At 36.2% G+C, this 18978-nt stretch overlaps 2 protein-coding genes across 3 annotated transcripts; both read right to left on the bottom strand.

The window, feature by feature from the left end:
- Positions 1 to 6301: 6301 nt before the first annotated feature.
- On the bottom strand, positions 6302 to 11293 carry LOC120346306 (alpha-(1,6)-fucosyltransferase-like). Of its 2 annotated transcripts, none has more exons than XM_039416014.2 (10): positions 10652 to 11293; positions 10049 to 10249; positions 9346 to 9424; positions 9150 to 9271; positions 8916 to 9024; positions 8465 to 8711; positions 7986 to 8103; positions 7510 to 7686; positions 7180 to 7330; positions 6302 to 7027 (listed from the first exon to the last, which is right to left on the bottom strand). In XM_039416014.2, the coding sequence occupies exons 1-10, from the start codon at positions 10729 to 10731 to the stop codon at positions 6707 to 6709; spliced, it is 1605 nt and encodes a 534-aa protein (XP_039271948.2). In that variant the 5' UTR covers positions 10732 to 11293; the 3' UTR covers positions 6302 to 6706. The 2 variants fall into 2 exon arrangements, with proteins under 2 accessions (XP_039271948.2, XP_039271947.2); XM_039416013.2 differs by having other exon boundaries at positions 7986 to 8211; positions 10652 to 11290.
- Positions 11294 to 14942: 3649 nt separating this feature from the next.
- Positions 14943 to 18388, bottom strand: LOC120346087 (alpha-(1,6)-fucosyltransferase-like). The gene is made up of 6 exons (XM_078115526.1): positions 18268 to 18388; positions 17372 to 17884; positions 17174 to 17295; positions 16833 to 16941; positions 15847 to 16090; positions 14943 to 15610 (listed from the first exon to the last, which is right to left on the bottom strand). The coding sequence occupies exons 3-6, from the start codon at positions 17260 to 17262 to the stop codon at positions 15561 to 15563; spliced, it is 492 nt and encodes a 163-aa protein (XP_077971652.1). The 5' UTR covers positions 17263 to 17295; positions 17372 to 17884; positions 18268 to 18388; the 3' UTR covers positions 14943 to 15560.
- Positions 18389 to 18978: the final 590 nt, after the last annotated feature.

Raw genomic sequence — 18978 nt, 5'->3', positions numbered from 1 at the left:
TGAAATTTCCTTTAAAATGGTCATATATTTTGAACGCCGCCATGGTACGAAAAAATTACATAAAACAAACTTACAGGACGGAAGAGACCTACAAGTGCTGCATGAGCAGTCTCGCATTGATTATACAAATACACCATCATACCAAAAATGAAGTGCCCCAAAGATCCAATTTTGTTCGTTCCTATTTTCCATCTTTGGTCGTGTGATCTTCATGGAAAGCGTTGTATCAAGTTCGACTCCTGCAATACAACCAATACTTTACTGCGCGTGATAGAAACGGGCGGCGCACTCATCATATCGTGTAGCAGTAGTTACGACGTCAATTACAGGAATCACCGATCTATACCCAATGCTCCAGCGACTTGCTGGTATGATCAGCGTTATGAGAATCTGGCAGACAACTGCGTCCATCTCTGTACCTTTTCCAAACAAGTTTCATCTTCACGCACAGAGCGCCGTATAAATTCACTTCATAGATATAACTCGAACTTTTTAAATACAAATGTTCTTTACGTATGTGATAGAAAAGGTGGCCAACGATTTATAATTGATACAGGTACAACAGTTTCCTTAATTCGCCCGCATCAGAAACGTTCCGACCATCCTTGACCCGGTCGTAAGTTGGATGTTAATACCATGGTATGCCAACGGTCTGTGACTCTTGCATCAGATAACAATATCGAATATGACTGCGATTTTCAAATAGCACATGTTTCGTAACCGATATTAGGAGCTGATTTTTTGTCAAAACATAATCTTGTGGTTGACTTACGCAACTCGCGTCTCTTCGATCCAAACTCTTATACCTATATATATGGTAAGAAGTTCTTCGGCAGATCAATAGCCAACTTCATTTCACCGAGACATCAGGGCCACTAAGCCCATTTGTTGAAAGAATTCGAAGATTTGACAATCCTTCGACATGCATCTGTTAGGGCAAATTATAACACAATCCACCGTGTTATTAAAACCGGGCAACCAGTGCATTCTAAAGCTAAAGTACCTCTTACGCCAAAAAGTCAAAGACCAGCTTGAAAAACTCATTAAATCAAGAGACATAGTTCCTTCCAACTCTCCTTATTCATCTGCTATCGCAGTTTTACCAAAGTGGGATAGCGATGAGGTACGATAATGTTCGTTGACTATAGTTGCCTCAATAATCAGACGACAAAAGACAGATGGACAATTCCACGCGTGATTTCACTAATGAATTATATGGTTGTCAATATTTTAGCAAATGCGACGTTTTGAAAGCATATCACCAAATACCTCTTCATCAATCTGATGGGAAGAAGGCTGCTCTCATCTGTCCTGAAGGATTATTCGAACCAGTAACCCTACCATTTGGTTTGTGCAACGCCTATTCATCATTTTCTGTCCGAAGTAACTTCCGGGTTGAAAAATATATTCGTATTCCTAGACCTAGACGTAGACGATATATTAATTGTAACCGAAACTGAAGGACAACAACGCCAAGCATTAGGACAACTTTTCTTGCGCGTTCGAAAAAACGGACTTGTCTCGAATGTTGATTCGTATTCCTAGAACCAAATTTTTAAGCCAACACGTGACACCGAAGGGTATCTATCTTATAAGGTTGAAGCAATCAATAAGTTTCCATTACCAAATACTTCAGAAGAGCTCAGATTCTCGGTCTAATATGCTATTATCATCGTTTTGTTAAGGATATCTTAAAACCACTGCATAATCTAGCTTCACAGAGAAAGAATAAGCGACAGTCACTTAAATGGACGCCTGAATCACTGCAGTCGTTCAAAAGGATCAAATCAGAACTAGCATCTGAAATAATGCGTGTCCATCCAAATCATACTGCAATTCTCTTTTTATTGATCGACGCCAGCCAAATGGCAATGTAGGCTTGTACGTAATTTACGGAATTACGGAATTATTTCGAGTTACGGAAGCGAAGTTACGAATTACGTAGAGTCGTAATTATTGGTCGAGCGCTTTCGCGATTGAAACGAGCTTACTTCAAAGCAGTCAATTCCGTCGACTGTAAAAAATTAAAAGTTTAAGTAGAAGAAGTTAGAGTTCCGGTATTCGCAGCCGTTTTTCTCTCTCTTGTTACGCAGATGGGGAAGGCATAACGCGTCATTTACTAACCTATTTTCAAATTATCTAGCATGGCCAATGTACATATTAACCGTAGATAAGGGATAGAATTGTGTTGAGACCGATGGACGCCAACACACCTGGTTTCAACTTCTTCGGGTGAAATGACTAAAGAATGTAAGAGATCAACTTATAAAACATGGTCTATTTGTAAATGCCGTGATAATTAATGTCGCGCTTACCAAACAGCAATATAAAGACGGAAGAGAAATTGCGTAATGAACCAACACAACTTGGTCTTTTCGGCATCGATAAAGCGATTGAGACGGCAGAGAAACAACAATACGACGCGATTTCCCGTATTTATTCTGCGCGAGATCCATTTTCTATTACAAAATCTTGATGTTCTGTTACCGATTTTATCGTTATATATCTGTCCGGACTTGGCATTGCTCAATATGTTTTTCACAATGCCTCGCAATATGTCGGCCAAATATGATTACCTGTCTTCACCAAATGCAACAACTTATCTTGATTTATCGTCGACTCGAATACCACCGGCACTCGAGCAAACTTGTGTCAATCTTGGCAAATAGGATTGTCGACTTGAGTTAGAAAAATAAATTAATATTTTCATGAGTGCAAAATAAATGTCACAAAATGCTTTGTTTTGCGATATAACTTTGTATTTTCGGAGAAGGCATGTCATATAGGTACGGTATTTTAAATTATGCGCAAATAATTATTATTTGATCTAAATTTATCGCAAATAATGTTATAACATTTAGGCCGCGAAATGATTTAATGTAAAATGAAGCATGGAAATCGGAATATCGTCAATAAGTCGGCATCAATAATTATTATAAAATGCTAACTGAGTAGTAAAGTCGGATATTGTAAAAAACGGTGAAATAACAAGTCTTCGTCGCGAGGCAAGCGAAAGTATAATCAAACGAGAGAATACGCTTGTAGTTGATTAATAAATTAGCAATCCGGAATTTTTATTTAATACGAAAGTCGTGTTAATACGTTAATACGATTTTAACAAAGTCAACTATCGTTTCATAAATATATTACCAGTGTTGGTAATGATAAAATTGATCGCATAATTTTGGTGATAAAGTTGATAAAGGAAAATCAAAGCTAATACAAAAGATAAAAATCAGAATAAAATTATTTTGAATTCACTCCTTGATATTTGTCTTTAACACCTGTCGCCGGTGTGTAGTACTGCCGGGAATATGAAAACCAAAATTCGATGTCCCTTCCGGAATAGAAGTGGATTCAATTGGTTGTTATGATAGGTTTAAATGTGTGAAAACAATATCGCAATTACGGGGTCATTACGTAATCGATTTGGCCGTAATTACGGAATTGATTTTTGTCAATTACGTGCAAGCCTATGGCAATGGTAGCCGTCCTTCAACGATGTGTTTTACACGTTTTATTAGGTGACCGTACGTTTGAACCCACGTACATCTGAACCCATGTGTATATCCGCGGATTCAATCTTTCAATCAATGCGGGTGCTGAAACCCATGGGTTAGGGTTCAAATATCCGTAAAACAAAAAAATGTCTATAGGTGCAATAGTATGCGGGTGCAATTGTCGTGGGTTCAAATGTAATGGAACCGTTTTATTAGAGACTAGAAACTGACAGTAACAAAGGGAAGCCACACGCAGGAGTCGTAGAGAAACCTACACAAAAAAATTCCACCGCGGCAATTGAGCTCGGCGCTCTGTGTGCGCATTCTTAATGATTCGCAACAACAAATCTTATTTTTTATGTTCCACTCGATTTGATTACGTAATTGTATCCGGGGGGAATGTTTCATCATTTATTTGAATCGTAGGGTATCAAGGGTTATTTGCTCGATGCCCGAAAGTGGCAAAAGTGACACCTGTGTTAAAATCAGGAGATCCAAACATAGTAAGCAATTATCGACCAATTTCAGTTATTCCAGCTGTATCTAAAGTTTATGAAAAACTTTTGCATTCAAGATTGACAAAATATTTTAACAAATTTGATATTTTGTCAGATAAACAATTCGTTTTTAGATTGAAACACTGAACTATTCGCCTAGTTTTAGACAGTGCTACTCATCATTATATGAATATTGCAGAAAATAACATTTATGTAGACTTGAAAAAAGCTTTTGACACCATTGAACACTCAATACTATTGCAGAAACTTTATCAATATGGGATAACATAAACGGTAAAGCCCTGGATCCGATCAAAGTTACATAAGCGAACGTATGTAATATATGTCATTTGTAGTAATGTGAGATCTACGACAAAACATGTTAATATGGGTATACGACAAGGTTCTGTTTTGAGGACTATATTATTTATACTCTATGACTATGTGAATGATATTCATAATTCCAGTATATATTTGACACATCTTTTTGCTGATGACACTTCTTTCAAACCTCCGAGATGTTTTATTCACCAGTTAGAAACTGATTGCAATTCTGAGCTCTCGAAGATCAGCAAATGGATGTACTCCGACAAGCTAACTGTGAATCCCCAGTAGACTGAATATATTGTAATTTACAAGAATGAACATGCGAGTGTTAATTTGTATTTTAATGGTATACAGCTCAAAAAACTTGAAATTGATTGTTTGTTGAACTGGAGTGGTCACATTGAACTGCTATCAAAAAAACTAGCACGTGCCGTTTGGAAGCTATGAGGAATGGTCTCATAAAAAACCCTTTTACCCAGTTATCAGTCTTTTTCATTGGCGTATATCTTACAGAATAATATTATGGGGCTGTGCGTCAAAACATTTGAAGAAGCAAAATTCATGTACCGTACGAAACAAAACTGTTCCCCAAATATATTTTTGGATTATTATCAACACATGAATTCAATCCACAACCATGACACAGGATACTCACAGCACAACCTATTTGTTCCAAGACCAGTTTCTTTGATTTTACAAAAATCTATAATGTTTCAAGGTACGGTTATTTGGAATGAAATTATTCAGGAAATAAAAGACTGCAGTTATCCATGCTTCTGCCGCAACCTTAAAAAATATATATCGATAGCTACAAGTGACACATACTCGCACCATCAGCCGCTGTTGGCAGGAAGGAAAGAAACTACTGTGTTATCCATTATCCAATGCCATTCAACGTTCCAATTTATTTTTAGTGTGGGTATTTCGTTGACTTGTTGAGTTTAGGATTTTTTTCAAAATGCATTGCTGACTGACTCGATGACCTAACGGTCGCTTCGTTACAGCCTCGTCACAATTAATATATACTGATTTTGAAATGTTGTATGAACTATTTTACATTGCTGACGGAATAACATACTACTACCACTACTTCAATGGATAAATAGCTAAAAATCGTAAAGGTAAATAAAAGCAAGTCAACTACGAATGACCCTTGTGTAATTGCTGCTCAACCTGCTGCAGTGGTATCGTGTTCGCAATTGAACATTACCAATAGAAAACTAGATCATAAAAAAATACGATGAAAATTTTTGGCTTCACATGAACGGGTGATGAGGAAGAGCCAAATAGGCTTTTTATGGAATGTGGAACTGTTCTTTCAAACGGTAGTCTTTTTTCATCAACACTGAAACCGCATTTAGAAACCAAGCACTCTCAACTTAAAAAATAAAAACATTGATTATTTTAAAAAGAAGAACTAAATGAAAGGGAAACAAATGTTTGAAAGGTTTGTCTGTGAAAATCACAAAAACGCATTTATTTCCTCTTTTGATGTTAGTTTTCGGATAGCACAAAAATAGCTGAAAACTTAATAAAGCCGTGTGCGAAAGATTTAATTGAGAGGCTGTACTTCATTCAAACAGTAAAGTTCCAGGCATATTAGCAACATGGCAGAATATTGTCAAAAAGAATTGATTAAGAGAATAAAACGAAGTCCGACATTTTCTCTTCAAATGGACACATCTAGAGACTTGGGGATTTAGCTGTATTACTTGTATTCGTTCGATACATCTATAATTTTGTGATTGAAAAGGACTAACTCTTCTGTAAACCTTTGAAAACTCACACAAAAGGTGAAGATATATTTCTACTGATTCAATCTTTTTTTGAGAATTGTGATATAATAAGAAGAAAATCATAAGAAGATTTGAAAGTGGTAATAGAATTTTCGACTACCTATCTATGTGAGGAGACATTCTCATTGTATGCAGCAACAAAATATTAATATAGAATATCTTATATTAGCAGTGACTTCGATTGAGCCGTAATTTGAATATTATTTACATACAAAGTAGCAAATACATCTGAGTCATTAGACAAAGTAATTTTAATTTAATCGTAATATTAATCGGTAAGTAACAATTTTTTTTTTAAATTCATTCATTTGGGAGCTTCGTAACTATTTATTAACTCTTCAAGGGTTATATAAATAAATAAAAAGTTTGAGAACCCCTGCCCTAGACCGTGGCATTTTGCAAACGAGCTGGGACCTATGAAATCTGATTTATACCGGTATCTCCGTATCAATCCAAATCACAGGTGGTAGACACAAAAGGTGTCACTAGGGGGCTCCGATTTAACAAAAAATGGCACTTGAAATAAGAACGTACAAACCCCTGAAATTTGATCGGATTCAGTCTTAAATCTAGTGCACAGTAAATTTTACAGGTCGAATATGGAAAAATGTAAAAGAGTTAGCTCTTCCCGAGCTTTGTAAGCTGGAATTCTCCCTTTTTCTCCTGTAGCTCGGTTGCTTGCCATTACATAACCATCCTTTAACGATTCGCGATATGACATCGAAACTTTCACTTTGTCACCTTTATGCAACCGAAGTTCTTCGCTATTAATAGGGGTGTGGTTGGCTGTTGCTCTCCATGGTGCATCAAATAATGTCTTCAATCGATGTCCCGTATCCAAAGAATGAATTCGGGTCGCAGCGTCAACGCGATTTGCTGACATTGCTTCATATGCGGCGCGACATACCTGTCAATTTTTAAATTATATAAAAGTGATTTAGAGTAAGTAGGCTACTAACTTTCTCATTGTTAAGAACTAAGTTTTTGTCATATTTTAATTTTTTTACTTTGCATCGAGAAAAGTTTCGAATAGAATATGTCCTACAATATCATACTTACATTTGAAGATAAGGTACAAACAATATAATCACATCTTGATAATAATAATATGTCAAATATTATTCCCTCCAGTCCGCCGTCACCATAACGCATATGCTTTGTTACTTTTTCCGTAACGTGATTGCTGACTATGAACTTATAATCGGGATATCTTAATAAATATAAATCAGAGATAAATATCACTTTTTAAATATCACATTACGTACACTAGCCATTTTGGGGGAGAGACCCTATAACTATTTTAACTCCCCTGGCTGAACTCGAGTGAGAACAAATATGTCATCACTCCATTTTTAGTTTTACTGCCTGTAACATAGAGCGATCTCATACCTCAGTGTCAATTCTGGCAAAGCGGATTCATCTTCTGTAGCTAGGAATACTTTTGGTTGAATATGTTTGTTTGTTGTTTTCAAATAGTTGAAATATTGATCAGCATAAAACATGTATTCATCAACCTCGTGGAACCCTCCTGAATCTTTCAACTTATCTCCCCTACGAATTTGTATCCTGTGAAATATTTTCATAACTTACAATATATGTGCATAAGTACTCACTCCTTCACCTATTTCGACGAACAATGGCATGAATATTTCGAAACAATTGCATACTACATAATTCGGCAGCGTTTTTTGAAAAAAAGTGTCGAGTCCCCGAACAATCTTTCCCAAGTTATAAAGCGATTTGGTGTTAACCGCCATTATTATTCGTTCAGTCCTGCGATCGACTGTTAATATAATTGAGTAGAGATAATTCCAACGAAAGAACGCAATTACGACTATCTGATTTAGTAAAACAGTAAGATATACCCAACTACAGGACTTGAGAATCCCACACGAGTTATGATGTTGTTTAAATCTTCTTCCATCCATGGTTGAAGTTTCATTGCATATTTAATCAATTGCCCGATCCACCAAAGAAATGGTTCTGCGTGATATTTTTGCAAAGTAGAAGATAACTGACGTGGAATAGACCAACCTATCCATTCTTTATATTCACTTGAGTACTTCTTGATAATTGTTGCATTTTCATTACCTACGACAGAAATCACATGCACCTAAATTGAGCGATTTACGCAACATGTGCAAATAAATCATATTTTTTGTTGTTGTCTGATACGAAAATGTTGTTATTCAAGGATTCTGTGACAGACTTAGCTCCGTTATTCGACTTAATATTACCATAAAATCAAAATGAACATGGTGAAGTAGGTTTTCATGCGATAACGATTATGAGTCATGAGATTGTCTAGATGGGTAGCACATTTTATGATACGTAAACGACTAACCTTCTAACGTAATGTATGGATTTATTGAAAATGAATAAGTCGAACAGTTGTTCAGTGGCGAAAATGTATATTCTCGACCCTGTTTGGCATATCTCCATCCTTCAGTAATATAAATCAGGGTCCGTTGACTTCTAAGAGCCTCCATCATGCAGCTGATGAGTGAATGAGTCTCACAGCCAAATCCACAGTTTAGTTTTGTGTTCAATTTGCATATCAGTAGTCGTGTGTCCATGCAGTCTCTGGGATTCTAAAACGCTTATTGTGATTATCAGTAATATTACTGAGATATTACACTATTTTCACAATTTTATGCATCTTTTCTCCTGTTTCTCATATCGGAAATCTACGTGTATGTACTGGTGAAATGAAAAAATATTTTAGTCTTTTGATTTTAATTAAGAAACCTACGGAAATATATAAGAACGTCGGACATTTCTATAGGTGAAATTACCTGAAGTTTATGGATTTTCGTCGTCACTTTTATGGAAAGATCATCTAATATTTTTTTTCTCTTTATTTCAGACGCTTTTATCAACTCTTTTATCTTCTCGAGGAGGAACCTTGAAAATCAGAATATTTATTTACTAACCCAGAAAATACGGTAACAAATAGTATGCGTTTTATTAATTGAATAAAAATTTAAATTTAGGAATGTAAATTTTGAAGAAACTTGATTTGAACATACCAAAATTTATTTCCTAGTGTTTCCCTGTCGTCTTCTTTTAATCCAATATTCCGAAATACAGACATAGTTTTCATCCAGAAATGTTTTATGTCAGAAAATAGATTCCAGAAAGTGATGAAATTCTGTATGAAGCAAGAGTAAGGAGAGAAAACGAACCGCAAAACATTTGCAACTGATAAACATGCTATCAACCTACCTCGGCTGCTAACTCAATACTGTTGTTTTTGGAGTTTGATACCAACATCAGAACCCGTTCGATTCGAGAGCGCAGTAATCTGAATTTGATCACAATATTACATGGTAATATATATAGAGTTTCTTTGCTTATTGGAATCAAAGTGGATCGGTTGGGAGGAATTCCTCTGAAGGAAGGAGTTTTGTTGTTTTAGCGGGAGGGGGAGGGTACAGATTACTTTCCATTTGACGTAATTTCAATAATATTGTTTAGTAATTTAGCATTTTTCTAATGCATATTCAGGGACTCATTATAGACTATTCAAACTGTGCAAAAGCCAGAGTGCGCTAGAGTTAAGAATCCTTTGAAAAATGAATAAATAATGGAAATATGCAAAGTGCGGGAGGAATAAAGAAATCCAGAATAGGAAAAAGAAGGAATATGGAAACCACATCTTTACCTGCTACACTAATTGAAATTTTTAGTGATCAAAGATTTTTGCTCTCTAGTTTCATAAAAGTTTTGCGGACAGGCAATACACTTATCTTGCACACAGAAAACACGAAAAACAATGACCCATTGGAAATCGGCTTAATTAAAAAATAGTGCTAAGTTGTTGCCATAAATATTCAACTTGAACGCCAGAGTTCCAGAAATATGCAACTATACCCGACATGCGAAGTTCTTAAATTTTCAATTTCAGGTTAGATAATAAATAACTCACAAATATCCATCTTCTAAAGCTTGTATATATTTATTGTCAGCTTCAGAATTTTCGCACGATGTGATAATATATCTCCAAGTTTTATTGTACTCAATTAGTAGTTTTCTTGATATATCCTCCAAATTTATTGACTCTGAAACTGTTCTGTTCATTTTCCATATGCCACGAAGCGATTCCTGGTAACCAACTTCATGTTTTTTTCTAAGTATAAATGGGTATATATATTCATTAATCACGCTTATTATCTCTTATTAAACCATGAATAATTGCAGCCCTAGATTTGGAAAACGATCGCCATGATCTACTTCTTCTTTATGTAATGACTGACAAAATATGGGAATAACTAATACCCCGATTCACTACGATCACAACAGTTCAACTTTTATGCCTTTTTTGACTCAAAGAAAATAACGGGAGCTGAAAAACTTCAAATTTCTGCGTCCTTTTCTTTGTAGACAGTTCATGAGCATTTCGAAATATATCCTATTCAACTTTGCCAATATTGAAATGAAATGGTGAATGGACTTACAATTATTGAGACATATATATGCTGCATTAACTTTTGCGTCAAGATTAAAAAAAAAAGAACAGAACTTTCCCCACCTGAATTTCACTTGATATACATAAACTTGTAAAAATATCAACACCAACACTGCAGCAAAACACGCACACTTTGTTATCATGGTATTCTTCTTGACTGAACGGTAAGTTTCATAACGTTAAGTAACCAATGAGCCTGCGTTGGCGAACGCACTTTAGTTACTTCCATGTCTTAATAAAACTTCACATTTCAATATAAAGCGTTATACTGTGTTTCCAAAGTATCATATTTATAAAGCAAAATGTTAAGCAAATCTCATACATAATATCCGATGAAAGATTGGTTTCACGGTTTCTATAACTATTGCCCGAGGGTGTGCAGACGCGAGGAAGGTAAGTGATCGAATATTCCTCAAAATAAAATTAGCTGTAGTGTCTCGCATTAGCATTCCGTTCTATTAAAAAATCCTGGTAACCCTCACATATATAAATAAAACTTCCTAGTTATTTGTCAATTATTTGTTATTCGTTTTTAGAATTTTATCTATTCCTCATGTCGAGTTGATGGCAGCTTACTACTCGAAACAAAGCAAAACCGAAAACTATATTTATCTCGGTGTAAATGCAACCTCGCTTTTCTTATGCTGCGCTATTACAATATTTCTGAACAATTCCCAACATCTCAACTAATATGTTGCACTCGTCTCTGTACAATCATTAAATTCTTTGTTTTCTTGTTACGACAATACCTTTGTTTTCGCGTGATGTATTCTAGGATCTAGGTCATGTAAGCTGTTTTAATGGTTGAATCATTTTTGCATTTATCATCCACATACATATTTTACTATGCCTTGTAGCCTATAGCCCTATATATCATATGTCAGGTGCTTTATGTGGATTAAAATCCACAATTTTCCATCATTAAAAACATGCCGAAAAAGTGCAAAATTGTTGCCATAAATGTTCACCTTGAACGCCAGAGTTCCAGAAATATGTAACTATACCCGACATGCAAAGTTCTTAAATTTTCAATTTTATTTTAGATATTTGATCACTCACAGATATCGATCTTCTAGAATCTAGAACAGAGCTTGTCTATATTTAATGTCAGCTTTAAAATTTTGCACAATGAGATAATATATCTCCAAGTTTTATTGTAGCCTACTCATTTAATACGTGTACTATGCTTTATATAACCTCCCCCCCCCCCCCTCCTTTTGGAATGTGTAAAAAACGACGAATAACAGGTGCGCAAATTCCATAATCTATATGAAGCCCTTGTTCCTGGCAAATCCTGACATATTCTGTTTCAATTTCTAAAAACATTCTGTATCACACATAGCAATTTTTAGAACATCAGTTCTCTTAGAAACTCGCGTTTTGCCGCCTCCGGCTGCTACAGTCAAACTTGGCAACTACAATTTTACAATATGGCGCACAACCTGACAATAGTATGCGTACCAGGTTAGGATTCAGGTTGTACGTCATCTTTGCACACATACTTCCGGAGCGCCAATTTTAGATAGATAAAATTGATACTATCAATACTCTGCTAACGTTGTCTATTGAAAATAAACATTTTTGTAAAACTAGGTGAAAATTTTCGTTTTGTAATATAACCAAAAGGTATATATCTTTCAAGGCTTCGGTGTTTCCATGAAAAGGGACCCTTAAAATTTCATCCAATTCAGACAGAAGCTGCTAATTAGCAATAGAACGAAGAGATGGTTGCTTTAATAACGTTTACTGCTCAAATATAGAGAAATCTAAAAGAGTTAGTTCTTCACGGGCCTTATAGGCTGGGATTTTCCCTTTCCCCCTAGCCTGGTTACGTGCCAATACATATCCATCGTTTAACGAATCACGATAAAACATCGACACTTTCACCGTGTCATCTTTTTGCAACTCAAGTTCTTCGGATTTAATAGAGTGATGGTCAGCTGTAGCTCTCCATGAAGCGTAAAGATTGTTCTTCAGTCGATGCCCGGTATCTAATGACTGAATTTGAGTCGCCGCGTCGACTCGATTTGCTGACATTACCTCCTAGGCAGCGCGACACACCTAGAAATATACACAAAATAATGTTGGTGGAATTATCTCATTTTCTATTTCTGTTATTTATTTTTCAAATTTTCAACATCAACTATTTTATCTAACTCGTTAATTTTGATAGTGGTTGAGATGAACATACTCCGTCTTACTTACATTTGAAGATAAGGTACAAACAATATAATCACATCTTGACAGCAATAATATGTCAAATATTATTCCTTCTAGTCCACTTTCACCATAACGCATATTCTTTTTTACTTTTTCCGCAACTTGATTGCTGACAAGGAACTTATAGTCGGGATATCTTAAACAAATAGCCAATGGACATTTGCACCCATGAACATTTGCACCCATGGATATTTGCACCCGCGTACATATGCATCCACAGACATTTCAGCCCACAGACATTTGCATCTATGTACATTTGCACCCTCGCACATTTGCACCCACGTATCTTTGCACCCGCGTACATTTGCACCCACATACATTTGCACCCACGTACTCTTGCACCCGCGTACATTTGTACCCACGTACAATTGCACCCGCGCACATTTGCACCCATGGACACTTGCACCCATGGAATTTTGCACCCGTAAACATTTACACTCATTGATACCAGTTTTTGAAGTAAAAGAGGTTCTATTGCCATTTGTGCCGAGATAAGGAGATCCCACTGTTATATTTTGAAATGAAGACGAACTCACTGCAAACCCCGAACGCGAAAAATTTGGATTTTCATCCATTATTTCCTCTGATGAGGAAAAACGCGCATCGTTATACACACCATTATGACACAATATTACAAAAAGAGAAGGGAAGTGCCGTAACAACTTGTTCCATATAAATCCTGCTTTCTTGGTCAACTCTAGGTCGTTTCTCGCTCTCTGTTTTTCTCTTATCTATTCTTCTCTCTCGAGGCTCCCCTCTCTTGTCTTGTACAATTGGTACAACACTGACTTGATTAATTTATATACGACCAGCTGTTTTCTTCGCCATCGCCTTCTAACCACCGTACAATTCGACATATATTTGCATTATTTCATCGAAAAGAAAAAGATCAACAAAAGTGGGATAGGATTATAACTCGCAAAGACAGTAAAAACGTAGCGACCCCCAACACAAACTTAAAATTTGGTACCTAAAATTTGCAATCCGTTTTCATTTCGCATATATATATTTATAGTTGGTAATTAAAGTTTGTCTGAAACACGATTATTCGTTCATGAGGCGAATGCATATGCGTGAAAATGTCATAGGCATATAGGTGCGGGTGCAAATGTCTGTGGGTGCAAACATACGTGGGTGCAAATATCCGCGGATGCAAATGTCCAAGGTGCAAATGTGCGTGGGTCCAAATGTACAAGGCGGCAAATGTCCGTGGGTGCAAATGTTCGTGGGTGCAAATGTCCGTGGGTGCAAATGTTCGTGGGTGCAAATGTCCATGGGTGCAAATTTCCGCGGGTGCAAATGTCCGCAGGTGCAAATGTCCTACATTTTCTTGCTTCATTAGTTGAGCTTGGCATGTCATTCCAACTTTGTGCATTGCATATTGTTTATTACTCAAAATCGGGTACTCAATTGCTAGTTGTGAACGATCTTTCTCAAAGTTGAGACAGATAAAAACATATTTGAGGTCTTCGATGTCAAATTAGCGCTTGTCAAGTTTATCTTTGATTAGCATCAAAAAGAAATTCCTGACGAGCGAGGTGAGGCTGTTGTTCAGACATTTGTTGCTGGCAAAGTAGCGATTAGACGCAGAAATAAGTGACTTGCTTTTTTTAATAAATGAGTTCGATCTTATGCATATGAATTTGTTGCTTCGTTTGATTATTTATTTAATAAAACAAACGTTTCTATCTTACTTGACCTCTAATTTATTTATTCTCATGTATATCTATAATCTGTTTATCCCCCGAATTACTTTTGAAGTTAGCGATAAGGGGCATCATTATTAGAAACTCGCCCCGGGCAGCAGAAAAGTTTGGCACGCTCCTGATTATCCAGAGCGCTTCACTCACCTCATTGTCAATTCTGGCAAAGCGTATTCATCTTCTGTAGCTAGGAATACTTTTGGTTGAATATGTTTGTTGGTTTTCTATAAATTGTTGAAATATTGATCAGCATAGAACATGTATTCATCAATCTCATGAAACCCTCCCGAATCTTTTAACTTATCTCCCCTACGAATTTGTATCCTGTAAAATTTTTCAGTTTTAATATAACTTTGATACTTTATATGTGCGTAGGCCTACTCAGCTGTCATTTGCGTATTTTAACCAATGACCACATTACACTAAATGAATTTGAGCACTCCCAAATAATTATCTATCATGTTATCTGGCCGCAGACCTAAATAAGCGACGATGTGATCTCGCCAGTCTCAAATAATTTTAATTAAGGGGATGTGTTCGATTGGTGGCCGTGCATTTGCACCCACGTACATTTGAACCCATAAATTTGCACCGGTATATCCGCGGGTTCAATCTATATGCGAGTGCTAAAATCCATGGGTTAGGGTTAGTATGGGTTCAAATATCCGTAAAATTTTTTTTTCCATAGGTGCAATAGTATGCAGGTGCAATTGTCGCGAGTTCAAATTACGGGTGCACATGTACGTGGATGCAAATGTAACGGAACCGTTCGTTTAGCCCTGTCATTGACTGTTAATGTAGTTGAACACGAATCAGACTAATAAAGCGCATTCAGGATATTCACTACGATTATCTGACTCAACTAAGACATACCCAACAACAGGGCCTGTGAATTCTATACACGTTATGATGTTGTTAAACTCTTCTTCCATCCATGGGTGAAGTTTCATTGCATATTTTATCAATTGCCCGATCCACCAAAGAAATGGTTCTGCATGGTATTTTTGCAAAGTAGGTGCTAACTGACGTGGAATAGACCAACAAATCCATTATTGAAATGCGTTTGAGTCTGTTTTGATGATTGTTGCATTTCCAGTATCTACGACAGCAATCACATGTACATCAGTTGAACTATTTAAGCAGCATAATAGAAATTAAATATTTTGCCTGATCCGAACATAAGTATAAAATGTCAGTGGATAATTTAGTATAGTTATTCGGCTAGATATTGCCGATCAAAATGAACATGCTAAAGTAAGTTTTCATGCAATAATAAATGTGGGTCTAGGAAATTTCGAGTAAATTCCATATATTAAGAGAAAATAAAAGACTAACCTTCTGCGGTATCATATGATTCAGTAGATGACCGTGTCGAGCAGTTGTTCAACGGAACAAATGCATATTCTCGACCATGTTTAGCATATTTCCATCCTTTACTAATATAAATTAGGGTCCGTTGACTCCTAAGAGTCCTCATAATGCAGCCGATGAGTGAGTGAGTCTCACAGCCAAATCCACAGCTTATTTCGGTATTTATTTTACAAATCAGTAGCTGAGTGTCCATGCAGTCCCTGGGATTCTAAAAAAGACTCATTGTTACTATCAGTAATATTATTGAGATATGAGATTATTTCCTCTCTCTGCAAGTACCAATTTTTCCTATTTGTGTAAAGCAGACGTCCGTATTCCACGCGGACAATACATCTGAAGGTAAAGGATTTACCATAAAATTTGTTGTGTTTTGACCATGAGAACCAATTATTGAATAGCCAGCCATCAGCGATTATTTTCATATTAAGTACCGTAAGTGCATTTTGGAACATAGAGACTAAAGATAAATTTATTATTAATAACAAAATATTATTCAATTATTTTAGGTAATATTGTCAGCAGCCCCGAAATATTTAACTATGACTAAAATTTCATTAAATGTCCAACGAACAAAAAAGAAAATAAAGCTCTCGCGTGTAAATTATTCCTACATTACATGTTCATCAGAAACTGTATAGTATGATAAATTCAAATTTGCTAGTAAAAGAGTATCCTACTGGCCATTGTTATTTCTGTAACCAGATGCCTGGATTATTTTGTTATCTTGATTTTTTTGCCACAGTTTGGTGTTATCTATATTATAATAGATTCTAGGCTCTAAGGATTTTAAATGATTGCACAAGGCCAATTGCTAAATATAACCCCTCCATACTAAAGTTTAACATCGCTGTTTACAGCGCTTTTTAAAAATCTACAAATTAAGAAATAATAAACGTGAATATACTTTCTTTTAGTGTAGGTTACCCACACACACAATCTTCTGAAACTACCTGAAGTTGTTGGATTTTCATCATCACTTTTGAGGAAAGATCATCCAGTATTCTCTTCCTTTCTATTTCAGATACTTTTATTAAGTTTTTTATCATACCAAGAAGAAACCTTGCAAACAAAATATTTCTAAATTAGGAAAAAAATGAACGCTATTCATTGATTTGTTGTAAATCCAAAACGAATTGTTTGGATTGGTCTTGCCGAACGGTAAAGCTGCATTACAATAGTATTTTTAGAATACCCTTAATAAATTAATCACAATGTGAAATTTACGTACAATGTTTCAAACATTTGCAGAGGGAATTATTGTAATCATGAAAAATGTATATTTTGTACATACCAAAATTTGTTACCGATTATTTTCAGTTCGGTTTCCACTAATCCGATCTCCCGAAATACAGACATGGTTTGCATCCATAAATGTTTCATGTCCGAAAACAGATTCCAGAAAGTGATGAAATTCTGTAGGTAGTGAAAATATTATGCGGGAACGAAAATAACAACATTTGTAACTGAATGAAAGGATTTTCTAACTTACCTCTGCTTAGGCTTACCATACGTCCCGCTTTAGGCGGGACAGTCCCACTTTTAGCGTCTTGTCCCGCCGTCCCGACAAGTCAGCCAAATGTCCCGCTTTGGCGTTCAGCCATTCAGCTTAATAGACGTACGTGTATTCGTTACTGTTGTTTCTGTGTAGCGCAACGCTCGCCTACTTACTGAAGGCGAATGCTTTGTTTTCCGGTTACATTGTTAGCTAACGTATCGCATGTAAAACCAATACAAATTAGTGAAAATTTGAATTATCCGTACGGATTATTTGTAATTCGTTAACGTCAATTCCCTTATATGTTTCGAACTGAACCCGATATTTGGACAGAGAATATGCGAATGAACTCTCGATGACAATATGGTCAATGAAGACAACCGGTATGGCTTCAAATGTAGGCCTATGTAGTAGAATTGGAAACTGTAAAGTTACAAAATAACAGTTACGGGGTCGTTGTCTCCGGAGGCGTCCCGCTTTGAAGCCACAAAAATATGGTAACCCTACCTCTGCTTAGGGCTGGGCATTTCGAATCGAATATTCGAATCGAATCGTAAATTATTCGAATCGGTTCAGAGCTAAATTTCGAATCGCCGCCATCTTGTTTTTATCTTTCCGCTAATGGTCGAGGTGGACGAAATTCTAACATATGACTATTTTCTGTAGTGAATTATTGATAAAACGTGTTTGTTATTCTGTGTGAGCGCTCAGTAATCTATCTGGGTGATTTATTATATGTCTTCGGTAATTCATGTGTTGAGAGGACCAATTACTATAATAAAATCGCTTACAATTATATATTTTCAAGTATTCGAGATTCGATTCGATTCGAAAAATATTATTCGATTCGATTCTGAAATCACAAGGTATTCGAAAATGCCCAGCCCTACCTCTGCTGCAAATTCAGTACTGTTGTTTTTAACGTTTGACGCCGACATAAGGACTTCTTCCACTCGAGAGAGCAGAATTCTGAATTTTGATTATAAGATATTATCTCGTTTTGGATATAGAGGACTTGCACGGGTCACGTGACTATGTTTACTGGACGGCAAAAAAACAAAAACGTCCATTTGGCTCCTGTCAGTTGCAAGTCGGATTTTACCTTTCCGTTTTGTTTGGCTGTTGAAAATGGTTATTTCGTATTGTTCCGTTGGCTGTACGTATAGTATAGACAACGAAATGGATCTTCACTCATATTCCACTGTTTTCAAAAGATCCGGAACGTCGCGCAATGTGGAAGTCATCTCGCTTGTGCTTCACTGTTTGCGGACAGCACCTCGTTGATGGTGAGTGATAATGTGCCGTTATCAATTTCTTTGAATATTCATAAGCTTCCTCATTTTAATGGAAAGCAGATGACAAACTACTGTTATTGGTAGGCGTAGGCCTACTTGCAGACTTGACTTGTGTAAGGAATTAATCATCAATTGCCATAAGGTATTGTTTCCCTAGTTAGCAGGTAATCTATTAGTAAGTGTGAAAAGTTGAATAGATAACTAAAGTTTAACGCCAGTGCTCATGCAAAAAATAACCAGAATTTAATTGAATTCGCCATCTAGGAATACGCTCGCTTAGACACTGATGGCAGTAACCCTATCTAT

The sequence above is a fragment of the Styela clava genome, chromosome 8 (genome assembly GCF_964204865.1).
Source record: "Styela clava chromosome 8, kaStyClav1.hap1.2, whole genome shotgun sequence".
Classification (NCBI taxonomy): domain Eukaryota; kingdom Metazoa; phylum Chordata; class Ascidiacea; order Stolidobranchia; family Styelidae; genus Styela; species Styela clava.
Note: the sequence above shows the minus strand (reverse complement) of the source record. Positions and strands in the feature narration are given on the sequence as shown.